The 15,734-nt window shown below is 50.6% G+C and overlaps 2 protein-coding genes across 2 annotated transcripts; both read left to right on the top strand.

Annotated features, from left to right (window-relative positions):
* Nucleotides 1-120: 120 nt before the first annotated feature.
* Nucleotides 121-4,462, top strand: LOC133906134 (calcium-dependent protein kinase 28). Its single transcript, XM_062347926.1, has 7 exons — nucleotides 121-1,412; nucleotides 1,893-2,036; nucleotides 2,145-2,297; nucleotides 2,402-2,517; nucleotides 3,408-3,575; nucleotides 3,688-3,912; nucleotides 4,013-4,462. Exons 1-7 carry the CDS (start codon nucleotides 803-805, stop codon nucleotides 4,142-4,144), a joined length of 1,548 nt encoding a protein of 515 aa, XP_062203910.1. The 5' UTR covers nucleotides 121-802; the 3' UTR covers nucleotides 4,145-4,462.
* A 2,059-nt stretch (nucleotides 4,463-6,521) lies between these two features.
* Nucleotides 6,522-8,237, top strand: LOC133906173 (fructose-bisphosphate aldolase, chloroplastic-like). Its single transcript, XM_062347980.1, has 3 exons — nucleotides 6,522-6,835; nucleotides 6,937-7,407; nucleotides 7,490-8,237. Exons 1-3 carry the CDS (start codon nucleotides 6,689-6,691, stop codon nucleotides 8,036-8,038), a joined length of 1,167 nt encoding a protein of 388 aa, XP_062203964.1. The 5' UTR covers nucleotides 6,522-6,688; the 3' UTR covers nucleotides 8,039-8,237.
* The last annotated feature ends 7,497 nt before the right edge of the window (nucleotides 8,238-15,734 follow it).

Raw genomic sequence — 15,734 nt, 5'->3', positions numbered from 1 at the left:
ATGAGACATTCGTTTTAAAAACAGGATAAGTGTACTGTGCTCAAAGATATTGTTGAAAGTTGTATGTATTAAATATATCCAAGAAGTGAGTGATAAAGCCGTTTGCGAAAAAGAAAAGAAAAAAAAAGTAACGAAAAGGAAATGGAAAGGGAAGTTTCCGACCACGTCGTCTTCCTCCGTCCTCCCTCCTCTCTTCCCCCTCTCGCCAAGGAGGCGAACGCGATGACCACCAGCATGCTACCCCGCATGCCCTGACAATTCATTCCCATTTGGTGACCCAATCCACGCCCCCGAACAATCATCAACATAGCCGAGGCGATTTCTACCCTCACATGGAGTAAAAATCCAACCTTTGCATGTGACCTCTCCTTAAATCCCCGCAAGAATCAATCCGAAAGGGGAGAGAAAAATAGAGCAATCCCATTGCTTCACATCTTCTCCTTCCCTTTGGGTTTTCTTCTCTTTTCTTCGGTTCGCGCGCCCCCATAAACCTCCGCCAAAGCTCCTTTCTTGCCCTCGAATCATCATCCATGCCCCCCAAGAATCTCCAAGGTCCGATCTTTTGAGTTGTTTGATACCAATCCCTATAAATTTCCACAGAAATAACCCGATAATCGCACCCGGAGTTGGAGAGCGCTTCCATTTTTGGTTGGTCGTCGGTGAGAATTCGAGCCTCGCCGCGGGTTTTCCAAGAAAGGCAAGGCGATTCCGTTCCCCGGCGGCGTTCGTACAGTTCTTGATCCGGTAGGGGAGACCTTCGTACAGTTCTTGATCCGGTGGGGGAGACCTCGCCGTCGGAGCAATGCAGCCGGACCCGCAAGGCCCGGGTAGGAAGAAGGCCGGCGGTGCCAATGCGCACGCGCGGCTGCCGCCACCGGTGACGGCGGGGTCGGCGGGGCGGCCGGCGTCGGTGCTGCCACACAAGACGGCGAACGTACGCGACCACTACCGCATCGGGAAGAAGTTGGGGCAGGGGCAGTTCGGCACCACGTACCAGTGCGTGGGCAAGGCCGACGGTGCCGAGTACGCGTGCAAGTCCATCCCCAAGCGCAAGCTGCTGTGCCGCGAGGACTACGAGGACGTGTGGCGTGAGATCCAGATCATGCACCACCTCTCCGAACACCCCAACGTCGTCCGCATCCGCGACGCATACGAGGACGCGCTCTTCGTGCACCTCGTCATGGAGCTCTGCGCCGGCGGCGAGCTCTTCGACCGCATCGTCTCCAAGGGTCACTACACCGAGCGCGCGGCCGCGCAGCTCATCAGGACGATCGTCGGGGTGGTGGAGGGCTGCCACTCGCTCGGCGTCATGCACAGGGACCTCAAGCCGGAGAACTTCCTCTTCGCGAGCACCGCCGAGGATGCCCCGCTCAAGGCCACTGACTTTGGGCTATCCATGTTCTACAAGCCTGGTGCGTACGATTGTTTGAGCTATTTGGTTCGGAATTTTGTGCTATATAATGTTGCTATTTGTCCACTTGAGTCGACTGCTAGTACGTGTGCAAATTTCTAGTATTGCAATTGGTAGGGAGTAGTGTTCTTGTTAAATTGTTCTTGGTATGTTGCTCCTTTTGCTTGTGTAAAAATTCTTTGCTGCAATGTTTGTAACATCGAAGCTTGATCAATGTTGGGGAAATTTTTTTCTCTGTTACAATGCTAGGGTAGAGAATAGTTGTTAGGAGCGATAGGCCTTTCGTAGCTGATGGCAAAAAATTGTGTTGTTTCTTGTACAAATCTAACAGAATTTGTGACAAACGTCTACTTGCTGTTGTTGCGATTAACCTAGTGCATAGTGATTAGTGAAATCTTCAGTTGATGTGCTGTTTTCTTCTGTTTTGCTTGAAGTGATTAATAGAACACATACTGAATGCTCTCCCTTTCTATTTCTTCAGGTGATAAATTTTCTGACGTTGTTGGGAGCCCCTATTATGTTGCACCTGAGGTGCTTCAAAAATGCTATGGCCCAGAAGCTGATGTCTGGAGTGCTGGAGTGATTCTGTACATTTTGTTGTGTGGTGTACCCCCATTCTGGGCAGGTAAGTTTGCTATTCCAACCATTGAATTGCTAGGTCTAGATCCATTATTGTTTACTGCCATTAGCATGTTACCATGTGTAAAATCTTTCCTTTTTTATTTCCTTTCAGAAAGTGAAGCAGGGATCTTCAGGCAGATTTTGCGAGGCAAACTTGACTTGGAATCTGAACCATGGCCTGGTATCTCTGATAGTGCTAAAGATCTAGTGCGTAAGATGCTTACCCGGGATCCAACAAAGAGACTGACTGCTCATGAGGTTCTATGTAAGTCTCCTGCCCGTATGCCCTCCCTCCCTTTGTATGTGTGCTTATGCTCCTGCATCATGGAAGTTCATTCTTATTAAAAATGATGACATTGCCTATGCCAGGTCATCCATGGATTGTTGATGATGCTGTTGCACCTGATAAGCCTATTGATTCTGCTGTTTTATCAAGGCTGAAAAACTTTTCTGCAATGAACAAGCTCAAGAAGATGGCACTGAGGGTAAGATTTTTTTTATCCCATTGTTGTTGTGTGCTTATGTTGCACATAAAATTCATTACTTTGTTTTGTGCAATGTCAGAGTTAGTGCCTCATTTCTATTATAACGCTGCCTAACAACCTACCAGTTTTGCACACTCAATAACTTTTGAAATCAGGTCATTTAACTGCCTTCTGTGGTTTTTAATGGCGGTTCTGCCATGCTAGCCATCCATGTCCCACTTCCACCTCTCTCAACTTTTTCTTTCTAAAAAAACACTCCTCCCATATCCAACCCCTGTTGTCTCCGATCCCCTCAGCTGCACCAGCCACGGTATTCTATGTCTAATGATCAGCAAAAGCCATTGACCCCATGACTAAAGACCACTTGATGCTAGTAGCAAGGAGGCCACAAATGGCAACAATGACGAGTGGCGAGATGTGAGAAAGGTGAGTGATGGTAGGTGGTGAGCTGCTGTGTGGGCGAGCTTCAAACTGCTTGATGACTGTACCTCATCATTTCACGCACTACTAGTCTACTACTTCTCACTGCATTGCTTCTGAGTTGATTTGCACCACCGACATCTCATCTTCTTCATTTCCGCTCACCTTGGTGACCCAGACACCACTGCCGCCCTCTGAGTCCACCATTGCCTTGGTCATGCTCACTGCTGTCTTCCCTATCAGTTAGTGGGTTCAGGTGAACAACTTTGACATTGGTGACAGGAAACAGTAAATGCTGCGATCTGGGGCTGTGTTGCGTTGGTAGCAGCAATGAGACACCAGATTTGACTAAGTGCTCTCAGATGAGGGCATTAGGAAGCACTAGATTTTGTGATAAGAGGTGACAGCATGTGCAGCATTCAATGACCTTGGACCTAGGGCTTTTCTGAGGCATCTTTTTGTTCGTGCAGGTGATTGCTGAAAGTCTATCTGAGGAGGAGATTGGTGGCTTAAAGGAGTTGTTCAAAATGATCGACACTGACAACAGTGGGACAATAACTTATGATGAACTGAAGAACGGCCTGAAAAGGGTGGGGTCAGATCTAATGGAGCCTGAAATCCAGGCTTTAATGGATGCGGTAAGTGCTACTATTACATTGAGTCTATTGTTCAAACAAAATAATCACTTTGCAATATTATTTAATAGTGCAAACCATTGAGATTGGAATCTGGGCTTGTCTTCTGTTTCAGGCTGATATTGACAACAGTGGAACCATTGACTATGGAGAATTCTTGGCAGCTACATTGCACATGAATAAACTGGAGAGGGAGGAAAGCTTGGTGTCAGCATTTTCATTCTTTGATAAGGATGGGAGTGGCTTCATAACAATTGATGAGCTCTCACAAGCATGCCAACAATTTGGTCTATCTGATGTTCATCTTGAAGATATGATCAAAGATGTGGATCAAAATAATGTTGGTTTCCTTATCTTTCTTTCTTTTTTTCCTTTTTCATCTTCAGACTAGTCAGTTTTCGAATCTTGTCTGCTTGTCAATTTATGAATCATTTTTCCAGGATGGACAAATCGATTATAGCGAGTTTGCCACAATGATGAGAAAGGGCAATGCTGGTGGAGCAGGAAGGAGAACCATGAGAAACAGCTTACATGTGAATCTTGGTGAAATATTGAAGCCCGCTGAGAAGTAACTCGTGAAATCTGGAAGCCCGCTGAAAACTAACTCATATCAGAGTCTTCCAGATGCTTCACTCTGAAGTTTTGCGTGCCTCATCAGCTGGACTTATCAAGACAAATGATTTAGCAATTGATCTGTTACTTGTGCCATCGAGAAGTTGTTAAATTTTTGTAGCAGTACTAGTAGTTTGTGGAAAGTGCATGGTATGGTAGCAGTACTGATCTTTGTTGTTAATGTACAATGTGTTGATGTCCCATAAGATAGTGACCTAGGTCTCCATTTGACTTATCAATCCATTTGTAAACATGTTTTCACGAACCTATTTTTGATTGATGATCTGTCAAAACACATTGCCTTTTCAATTACAGTAGTAGGGAGTGTTACACCATTTATGTCTGCCTGCAGGACGTCATGCATGCCTGCTGCTGTTTTAGTTCTTAAAGTGATGAATCACATATGGCCAAATGAGCCACTCGAGTGCCGACCTGGCTTGGGTTCAGCACGGTCCGGCTCGACTAGTGTAACGAGTCGTACTGTATTGACCCGTATGTCTTTACTTTAACCTACGGTACGGTCCGTTAGTCACCATACTGAGCTAGTCTGAGCACGATTGCGGCTTGGTGTTACGGCTGGCCCGACGGGCACGATAGGCACGGCAGGCATGACAGACACGGGCGGTCTGTCGGCACAGTCGGCCCGATAAAATAAAAAAATAGTTACAAAATTAAAAAATAGATAAAAATATAGATAATAGATAAAAAAATAGCTATAAAATTAAAAAATATAGAAAATAAAAAATAGCCGGGCCCATGCGTACCGGGCTAGATCGTGCCTAGCTGAGCTATGCCCATGCTGGTTCGGGCTAGGTTGTGCCTGTGCCGGCCCGACTCAGCCGAGTCGTGCCGCGCGCTCGGCCCAAGCATGACCTGTGGTCTTGTGCCGTGCCAGCTCGACTCATCTCGGCTCAGGCCATACCGTGTCTGGACCATGTCTACAATGTCGTGTCTCGAACTGACCTAATAGACACGACCTATTTGAACATCTTTAGATGAATAAAGTAATACAGATATTGTTCTGAGTTTTAGTTTTGATTTGTCTGAGCTCTTAACTGATCAGGAAAGCCACAATTGGACCTTAATTTGCTACGATATTTTGACATTTATGTGTATGTTTTCCAGTACTTTCATGTGCTGAAGAAATATGATAAAGGAGTCGGAATCTACCACAAACAGAGTATTTGTTCAGACATGCTTAAACACAAGCGATATCCTTCAGGAGTTCCTACAGTAATATTTATCTGATTGTCCAGGAACAATTAATTATATGTGTATGTCCTCTTTCCCCTTCTCTTGTCCTAGCCACAACAATGTAACTTTTTCTTTACTGATGTGCTGTGTAGGAGCCATCCAGTAATTCTTGAATGTGACCGAGGAAAGATAGGAAAAATTTGAGCTTTTTCCAGTTTTTCGTATACGACGATGGCCGTATCATGTGTCATGACACATGATCTGCAAGAATGCGATACGATTGGACACTCTTCGATCCCATTGTTGCTAGGGAGTTCTTCCGTCCAGTGGCCAATGTTCGTGCTTCAGCCAGGCACATGTAGCCAGAAGCAGCAACCTGTCGCTGAAGCTGTAGTGGCGCGAGAGGCCGGCCCTGAGTCACACAAAGCACGCTGCATGGCAACAAACAACTGACAACTCCCAGCTCCAGCCGTTGCCATCACCACAAGTCTGCAAAAAATCCCCGCAGCATTCGACGAAAACCACCGCAACGAACCGTGCGAATCAATCCATGGATGTAATGTCCCGGAGGTCTCCGCCACAGGCGCACATACGGGGAAGGAAAATTTCTACAGGGTATGTGGACGTATGGCTTATTAATTATGTTGAGATTTATATTAGAGTGATATGTGAAAAAAATTATAAGATATATGAAAAAATTAACAGATAAATAAGTATCAGGTTAGAGTAATAAATGGTCGAGATAGACTATGCATGCGTAATATATTGCGGAGTTGCATTTCCCCACCTACAGGTAACAGTTGCCGGTGAAATGCACCCACAAGAACCTGTTGTTCTCTGTCAGCTAAGCCAGGATCCGTTTCGAGGCCAGCAACAATTAGGCAATTTCCATGGATCAGCTGCAACAAAACTTCAGACTTTTCAGTTTTTACAAGGTACAAAGAAAATGGGATGGAAATGAGCAGTGGGAGGAAATAAAAAGATTGTGCCGGCATCTGGAGTCAGGACAAAAGGAGGCGATAGCAACAGGATTGGAGGCACTGAGAGCCAGCCATTCAGCCATTGAAATCCAGACGGCAACCTCAGCCTCACAACTCATATCCCTTGTGCAGGCTGCCACTGAGTGGTTAAACTGGTGTGGTGCAGGCTTAAATATGGGAGGTGGTTGCAGCTCTCACCCCCCTAAGGAAGGAAGAACAATTCGCTCACTGGTGTGAACTAGCAGAGGGCAGTGGCAGCCTGAGCTGAGCTGCGCTGAGCTGAGCTGAGCTCCTTGTGGTCTTCGGAAGACAAGAGGAAGAAGAAGAAGGATGGCGTCTGCCACTCTGCTCAAGTCCTCCTTCCTTCCCAAGAAGTCCGAATGGGGCACGACAAGGCAGCTCGCCGCGCCCAGGCCGGTGACCGTCTCCATGGTCGTCCGCGCCAGCGCCTACGCCGATGAGCTCGTCAAGACCGCGGTACGTACGTTCGCCATGCCCAGGGTTCATGACGACTGATCTAGCAGTCGACAGTATGCATGCGTCTCACCTGGATTCTGCGTGCGGATGTGCGTGAGCAGAAAACGATCGCGTCGCCGGGGAGGGGGATCCTGGCGATGGACGAGTCGAACGCGACGTGCGGGAAGCGCCTGGCGTCGATCGGGCTGGAGAACACGGAGGCGAACCGGCAGGCGTACCGCACACTGCTGGTGACGGCGCCGGGGCTCGGGCAGTACATCTCCGGCGCCATCCTCTTCGAGGAGACGCTGTACCAGTCCACCGTGGACGGCCGCAAGATCGTCGACATCCTCGTCGAGCAGGGCATCGTCCCGGGGATCAAGGTCGACAAGGGCCTCGTCCCGCTCGCCGGCTCCAACAACGAGTCCTGGTGCCAGGGCCTCGACGGCCTCGCCTCCCGCGAGGCCGCCTACTACCAGCAGGGCGCGCGCTTCGCCAAGTGGCGTACCGTCGTCAGCATCCCCAACGGCCCCTCCGAGCTCGCCGTCAAGGAGGCCGCCTGGGGCCTCGCCCGCTACGCCGCCATCTCCCAGGTACGTACATTAACGTTCTTGCCAACATGGAGTTCAACGCACCCAAAAGCTAGCGCTGATGGAACATGCATCAATCAACTAGGACAACGGTCTGGTGCCGATCGTGGAGCCGGAGATCCTGCTGGACGGCGAGCACGGCATCGAGCGGACGTTCGAGGTGGCGCAGAAGGTGTGGGCTGAAACCTTCTACGCCATGGCCGAGAACAACGTCATGTTCGAGGGCATCCTGCTCAAGCCTTCCATGGTGACCCCCGGCGCCGAGTCCAAGGACAAGGCCACCCCGGAGCAGGTCGCCGAGTACACACTCAAGCTCCTCCACCGCCGGATCCCGCCGTCAGTCCCCGGGATCATGTTCCTCTCCGGCGGGCAGTCGGAGGTGGAGGCGACGCAGAACCTGAACGCCATGAACCAGGGCCCCAACCCGTGGCACGTGTCCTTCTCCTACGCGCGGGCGCTGCAGAACACCTGCCTCAAGACGTGGGGCGGCCGCCCGGAGAACGTGAAGGCGGCGCAGGACGCACTGCTGCTGCGCGCCAAGGCCAACTCGCTCGCGCAGCTCGGCAGGTACACCTCCGACGGCGAGGCCGCCGAGGCCAAGGAGGGCATGTTCGTCAAGAACTACAGCTACTAGTAGATTACGCAAAGCACGTACTCCATAAGCCATGGTGCTTGCTGCTAGCTACTGCTGTGCTGCAAGATCGAGCGACACAATGGTGCCTTCACGAGGTAGCTGAGATTACTAATGGATGGGGACCGGGGAGAAAGAAGTTGAGATGCATGGTTAATGAATTTACTGTGTATTATTTTGGATCGATCTATATCCCTTTTCACTTGTTTGCCTTTCTGTACAATCGATGCTCCAGTAGATCATGAATCTTTGTGTGACATATATATCGGCTTTTTGTATGGTTACCGCAAAATTTTGCATGTACTTACACGCCTTAATCATGGTTAGTTCATATTGAACGTGTGTTAATGATGTTCTTTAATAAGCAGCAGTAGCAAGTGCGTGTGAATATTGGAATCTTTTGCTACTGTTGTGGGGAGGGGTTCGCAATATTGCAATCTTAGTTGGTTGTTGCTTCTACAGACTACAGCTACAGGTGCTTCGAGAGGATGAGTATCTGCTTATTTGGTAGCATCGGTGTCTCGTCGAGTATCAAATTTGGTAGATGCTTACACATGTAACTATCATCAATAAGTGCGCCAAGCACCCGATTAAGCGTATTCAGAAAGGTACTCTCTGTCTTAAAATAGACGACGTTTTAGAGTTGAGTATAAGTATTAAAATGAAAAATAAAATGATCATCTTACTCTTTTTTAATACCATTTATTGCGTGGAAAATAAGACTTGCAATGAGAATGAAGTTACTTAATGGAAGGAATAAGATTGGAAAAATTGAGTTAAATTAACTTCAAATCGTAGAACGCCGTGTATTTTGAACATTATAGAAAATACTAAAATATCATCTATCTTGAGACATGATCGAATATTTGCATTGGAGAGAGGTGCTTTAATTATATGGGTGCTTGGTGACGTGGATCTATTGAGGCACTCATATAAGCACTTTTGCATTGAAGATGCCTTAGGGTTAAAGTTCAAACTAGATGTCCACCTAAAATATATATAGGGCTTGTTTGGTAGAACTCTCTCTGATCTAAATTTTCTACGGGGAATGATTCTGTAGAGGAAGTGATTCTATGACTGAAAGTGATTCTCTAAAATAAAATATATGAAGGAAATGATTTTGTATAGGAATTGAATCAAGGGAAGCTGCTTTTTTTAGCTCCCAGCTTCTAGTTCATTTCAGATAATCACTCCCATAGATTTCATCCTTTTGTACCATAAAGAAAAGAACCTGAGATTTTGACCCTTCTCTAAAAAGACAGGGAGCTAAAAGCTGAAAGCTGCTGTTTGGCAAAGTTCTCCTGATTCCAGCTGGAAAGCTGCTCTGGGAGCTCTGCCAAACAGACTCATAGTCAAACCTCTAAAACTTCAACCTCTATTATACCTTAAAGTATTAAAGAGGTGGATTTAAAGTATAATACGTAAAGATGTTAAAATTTGACAGAAAAAATGAAAAAACATATGATTGCTGGGCCATCCAGCATCTCCACAATCATCTACTTTTTTTTCTCCTCAAGACCTCATGCTTGCGACCCAAACCTCTTACTAACTGAGCTATCTTATGTTTCATGCCAAAGATCCAAGATATGTTCCTTTTAACCTCTCATGCTTGAACGCAACAATGAATTACTACTAGACATTAGCGCATTAACGACCAGCAATTAACAAGCACTAACGATATGTGGCTGTCGGTGTATCAGGAACCAGGGGTCCCTGAGTCCCGAGGCCAGGCCAGCCGTCCGTCACGTGTCACCATCCCGCGAGGTCCTTCCTGCGGGGTGAGGAAAGTCCAAGTTCCAGGAGAAGGTGCTCGGGGCCACAGTCACTGGTCCCCAGGCACCCCAGTTCCCCGATGACTCGCGGAGTCTAAGTACCGGGAAGAAAGTGCTCAGACCGGTGCCTGGTCACCCCCGAGCACCCTCGTCCCCCGATGGTCAGAAGAGCTAAAAGTTCCGGGAGATAGTGCTCGGGGTTGCGGGTAGTAGTCCTCGAGCACTCGGTTCCCCGAGGATCCACACAAAGAGTGCTCGGGAGAGAGTACTCGGGGCTGCGCGCGGCAGCCCCCGAGCACCCGGTTCCCCGAAGGTTCGTATAAGAGTGCTCGGGAGGGAGTGCTCGGGGAGGTGAACAGTACCCCCGAGCACTCGGTACCCCGATGACCCAGAAAGGCCCCCGAGGGGCCCACCGATGATGTGTCAATCAGTCAGAGGTCCGAAGCCGCATTTAATGAGCGTGCGTGGCCTGACATCCCCAACTGCTCCCGCCGTAGTGTCAGTTTTCTGCCATGTTTTGGCAGTGAGGCGTGGGGCTATTAATTGCACGGGTCCCGTCCCATATCATTCGGCGTATCTCGGGATAACATCGCCAGGATCAAGGCGTTCCGTCTGCCGCCCTACTGTGGCAGAGGAACAAGACAGGGCGGGCACGCCGGGTTGCTCTGCGGCTGCTCGGTGGGCCCTCCCTACGGCGCCCGTTGCCAGGGCGTTTATGGTGACAGGTGACCGGGCGTGCGCCGCGTTTTCCACCCCCCGGTCACTTCACCCAGAAGAAATGATGACGCCTTTCCCAGTCATGGCGTCTTGGAACTTGTGCCCCCCTCCTTCCCGTTTGGGGCATGTCACAGCCGGCGAGTGCATAAAAGAGTCGGCACATAGGAGGAAAAGGCAGCCCGACCCAAGAGAAACGAAGGATAAGGTCCGAATGAACAACAAGCAATTGAGCTAGAGACCGCAAGCATCGAACACAGAAGCCCCAAGAACAAGGAGCCTCACGCTCTTAGTTAGAGAAATATTCTTGTAACCAGCAACATCCTTGAGAGATTTTCTCAAGGACAGTTATTACATCCATACAGGAGTAGGGTATTACGCCTCTACGCGGCCCGAACCTGTCTAAACCCCGGTGCATTTACTTCCCTTTGCACTAGGTCGATCGTCCTCCAACCACCGGCCGTTGCATTTACATCTACTTCTATTTATTTCTCCGATGAACTTATTCAGGATCATCCCCCCGGCCGAATCTCTAAAAAGGGGTCTCTCGGGATCCCTGCGACAGGAGTTAATCCTCCGACAGCTGAAGCGCCAGGTAGGGGGGAACATCCCTGAATCTGTTTGTTTGTTTTCTTCCACAGAAAAAATGGCCGGTGGACACCGCCTCCAGCGTTCCGGCTCCAGTTCCAGCGAGGAAATGCAGCCCCTCGAACAGGAGGCCCTAGCCGCTGCTGCGTCCCAGCCAAGGTTCGCGTTACCGACCTCCGGCGGTAACCGAAAAACCGCGGTAACCGCGATTACCGGTCAAAAATTCAAAAAAATTCGGAGAAAATTCATTCGGCAAATTTTAAATTTTTGCGAAAAAATCATGTTTTTGCCCTCTCGGTAACCGAGCGGTTTGGGTCGGTTACCGAGCGGTTTGGGTCGGTTACCGAGCGATTTTCTCGCATTTTTGATTCGGTCGGTTACCGAGCGGTTTGGCTCGGTAACCGCTCGGTTTTCTCGATTTATCGAGCGGTTTTATCGAATTTCAGCGCAGTTCAACAAAAAATCTAAAAAAGGGTTCAATCTTGTAAAATCAATAACTAATTCATCCGAGCTTCAAATCAAGTGAAACAAATTTTGTTGGATTCCTTATAACATGATCTACATGATAAAAGTATTTATACTCATAAAAAAGTTCAAAATTTTCTGTGAGAAATTTTATTTGTTAAACCAAGGTAAATGCATAGTTTACTCTTTGCTAATCCAAAAATCATGAAACTAATTTTGTTAGTCTTCTTACATGATCCTATATCTTTTAAAAATATATGAACTCATGAATTAGTTATTGTAACATGCATGATTGTGTAAATGTGTTGCGACTAGATTAATTCATAACTGACCCATCACACCTTAAAAATTAGTGAAACCACTTTCATTAGCTTATTAATATTATGATTTACGTAGAAAAAATAATAGTAGACATGAAAAAATTAATTACAGTGATTTTTCTTAACATATTCACTTTATGCTTGTGAACTTTGTAAAAATCATAGAGAATTTAATAAAACTCTAAATAAAGTGAAATCAATTTTAAAGGTTCTCTTAAAATACGTTTTATACAATAAAAATATGTGTTTGCATGTTACACTTTTCCTTAACGTGAGTTAATAATTGAGCCGCACGCTTCAATTTTTTTCATTTTTTTTCAAACTTTCTCCCTATAGAATATGATGCAAACGACATTATTTTTGAAATTGTTTTTCACAGAAGTTCTTAGAATTGTGTCTAGTTTTTTTTAAGATTTTTTTTGAATTTTTGTTAAATTTTTTTATTTTTTCGAATTTTTTGAATTCAAATTTCGGTTACCGAGCGGTTTTTGAAATCGGACCGGACCGGGAAGGTCGGTAACCGCGATTTTTGAGCGGTTACCGACGGTTTTTTGAACCCTGGTCCCAGCAGCAGCCAAGATCTGCACGCGCGACGTTCCCTTCCCAAGGGGACCAAGGCGCTAGGCCCAGCAGGGCCGCCGCCCCCGCCGGTGCACCATCCGACCCCCAGCAGGTGGTCGAAACCCCAACCGCCAGGTCCGCCTCTGGACAGCGCCGGGTGCCTCTCCGGCGTAGGCTCGCTTTCAGCGAAGCCGGCCCCGGGAGCGCGCTGCTTGCGGCGCACGCTCTCCTCAGGCATCCGCCCGTCCAGGCGATGCCGAACACTTCGGAAGGCCGGTGGATCCAAGAAGTCGCTGCCCTGGTCGGCACTGCTCGCCGCCAGGTGCTGGCCGGGAGTTCTCGCGCCACCACCCAGCATGGCGCCGCCAGAACCGGCCCATCAACAGGCAACGTTCGCACGGGCCGGGGGGCCTCCAGGCAGAGCGCCACCCCCCTGGCCGCGTCCGAAGCCCAGGACCTCTGCTTGCGTCTCAACGAGCGGAGGGGCCACGAAGATGCGCGCGTCACTCTCGAGCGCCAGCGGGAGACCCGGCAGGAGGCCGAGGCTGAGGACCAAGCTTCCTATTTTCTGGCCCACTATCGCCAGGATTCCCCGGCTCGCCAGCGTTCACCGCTGAGGGGCGCCGCCCGCGCCACGGGTTACGGCACCGGCTACCGTGCCTTCTCTAACGAGCTCCGTCGGGTCAAATGGCCCTCCAAGTTCCGCCCAGAGCTGCCGGAGAAGTACGACGGGTCCATCGACCCCGTCGAGTTCCTCCAAATATACACTATGGCCGTCCAAGCGGCCGGAGGCAGTGAAAAGGTGATGGCAAATTATTTCCATGTTGCCTTGAGGGGCTCTGCCCATTCTTGGCTCATGAACTTACCCCCAGGATCTATTAGCTCCTGGGACGACCTCTGCCACCAGTTTGTGGCTAATTTTCAGGGCACGTTCACGCGCCCCGGCTTGGAGTGCGACCTCCATGCCGTCCAGCAGCAGGAGGGGGAGACGCTGCGGTGCTTCATTCAGCGTTTCAGCCAGGTCTGCAACACCATCCCGCGGATAGCCCCTCACGCTGTCATCGTCGCCTTCCGGCAGGGCGTCCGCGACGAGCGGATTCTCGAAAAGCTAGGTACGCACGAAATCGAGACCACTGCGGAACTCTTCGCACTGGCCGACAAGTGCGCCAAGGCAGCGGAGGCCCGGGCGTGGCATGCTCCGCGCCCCGAGTGCCCCGCCACCAACCAGCCAAGTTCTTCCCGCTCTGACAGGCGGGAAAAGAAAAAGAGAAGAAAGCGCGAAGCCGCTCCTGTCGAGCCGGCCAAGGGCCCCGCCCATAGGCTGGCCCAAGAGCCCGATCTCCGGCAAGAACGCTGGGCGGCCGCCGATAGACGGCCCGTGCCCGCGAGGGCCCCGGCTAGGGCCCCTCCTTGGGCTCCGGCTCCCGCAAGGGCCCCGGCACCTGCAAGGGCACCAGCTCCCGCAAGAGCCCCGGCACCCGCTCGGGCTCCTGCTCCAGCGAGGGCCCCCGCTCCCGCGGGGCCCGAGCCAGGCAAATGGTGCCCCATACATCAGACCAGATGGCACGATCTCACGGAGTGTCGTTCAGTCAAAGGCCTCGTTGAGCAGCGCCAGAGGGAGCCCGACGAGTCCTGCGGGGGAGGCGACGCTGAGGCCGCCCCCTGCAACGCCGAGCTCGGATTCCAGGAGCCCGAGCATACCATCGCCTTCATCGACGGAGGCGCCTACACACCTTCCTCGCGGCGTGGCATCAAGACCATGCGGCGCGAGGTGTGCTCGGCAACCCCGAGCGAAGAGGCCGCCAGGCCCCTGAAGTGGTCGGACGCTCCGATCACGTTCAGTATAGCCGACCACCCCACCAGTACTGCAGCCGTGGGGCGACTACCCCTGGTGGTGTCCCCCACCATCTGCAATGTCAAGGTCGGCAGAGTGCTGATCAATGGGGGTGCAGACCTCAACCTCCTCTCCAAGGAGGCCTTTGAAAAGCTGCAGGTGTCCTCCAGGCGCATAAAGCCGTCGCTCCCATTCTGCGGAGTGACGCCCAGGCACTCCCTGCCCCTCGGGCAGGTCGAGTTACCCGTGACCTTCGGGAGTCGGGACAACTTCCGCACGGAAAACGTCCTCTTCGACGTCGCGGAGCTCCCTCTCCCCTACAACGCCATTCTCGGGCGTTCGGTGCTCGCCAAATTCATGATGGCCGCGCACTATGCGTATCTCACGGTTAAGATGGCAGGCCCAACAGGCCCCATCTCCGTGACTGCCGACTCCGGCGGCGCCGTCTCCTGCGCCGAGCAGTCGTACATGGTCTTGGTCTCAGCCCAGGCCGAGGTCGAAGGCTGCAGAGGGGGCCCGGGACCCTCTTCATCCAAACCCCGACTCGCCGCCGACGCCTCTGTTCCGACGAAGGAGGTCGTGGTGGGCGAAGGCGCTTCCCAGGTCGTCCGAATCGGCGGTGACCTGGGCAGCAAATAGGAAAGCGTGCTCGTCACCTTCCTCCGGGCTAACGCAGACGTGTTTGCATGGCAACCGTCCGACATGCCCGGGATCCCTAGGGAGGTGATCGAGCATCACTTGGCTGTGCAACTGGACACACGCTCGGTGAAGCAAAAGGTCCGGCGGCAGGCACCTGAGCGCCAGGAATTCATCCGGGAGTAGGTCAGCAAGCTCCTTGACGCCGGATTCATCCGAGAGGTCCTCCACCCCGACTGGCTGGTAAATCCAGTTATCGTCCTGAATGTCAATGGCAAGCTCCGCATGTGTGTGGACTACACCGACCTAAATAAGGCTTGCCCTAAGGATCCTTTTCCCTTGCCCTGCATAGATCAAATTGTAGATGCAACCGCGGGATGTGATCTTTTGTGCTTTTTGGATGCAAACTCTGGGTATCACCAGATTCGCATGGCCGTAGAGGATGAGGAAAAAACTGCCTTTACCACCTCGGTGGGGACTTATTGCTATATCTCAATGCCTTTTGGTTTGCGCAATGCTGGGTCTTCTTTCCAACGCGCCATTCGTATCACCCTTGGTTCGCAGGTTGGCCGCAACGTCGAGGCCTACATCGACGATCTTGTGGTCAAATCCCGAGACCGCGCCACCCTGCTCGACGACCTTGCCGAGACTTTCAACAGTCTCCGCACTACCCGCCTCAAGCTCAACCCCGAGAAGTGTGTCTTCGGGGTACCTGCGGGCAAGCTCCTCAGTTTCTTGGTTTCCAGCCGAGGGATCGAGGCCAATCTAGAGAAGATCCGGGCCATAGAGCAGATGTGACCCCCGGCTCG

Source organism: Phragmites australis, chromosome 23 (assembly GCF_958298935.1).
Source record: "Phragmites australis chromosome 23, lpPhrAust1.1, whole genome shotgun sequence".
Taxonomy (NCBI): Eukaryota; Viridiplantae; Streptophyta; class Magnoliopsida; order Poales; family Poaceae; genus Phragmites; species Phragmites australis.
This window is presented reverse-complemented; position numbering and strand designations above follow the sequence as displayed.

Excerpts from the sequence above, each read along its gene's own strand:
- LOC133906173 (XM_062347980.1), top strand. The coding sequence starts at position 6,689 with ATGGCGTCTGCCACTCTGCTCAAGTCCTCCTTCCTTCCCAAGAAGTCC. Across the intron at positions 6,836-6,936 it reads ATGAGCTCGTCAAGACCGCG|AAAACGATCGCGTCGCCGGG; the intron begins GTACGTACGTTC and ends GTGCGTGAGCAG. Across the intron at positions 7,408-7,489 it reads GCTACGCCGCCATCTCCCAG|GACAACGGTCTGGTGCCGAT; the intron begins GTACGTACATTA and ends TCAATCAACTAG.
- LOC133906134 (XM_062347926.1), top strand. The coding sequence starts at position 803 with ATGCAGCCGGACCCGCAAGGCCCGGGTAGGAAGAAGGCCGGCGGTGCC. Across the intron at positions 2,037-2,144 it reads TGTACCCCCATTCTGGGCAG|AAAGTGAAGCAGGGATCTTC; the intron begins GTAAGTTTGCTA and ends ATTTCCTTTCAG. Across the intron at positions 2,298-2,401 it reads GACTGCTCATGAGGTTCTAT|GTCATCCATGGATTGTTGAT; the intron begins GTAAGTCTCCTG and ends TGCCTATGCCAG.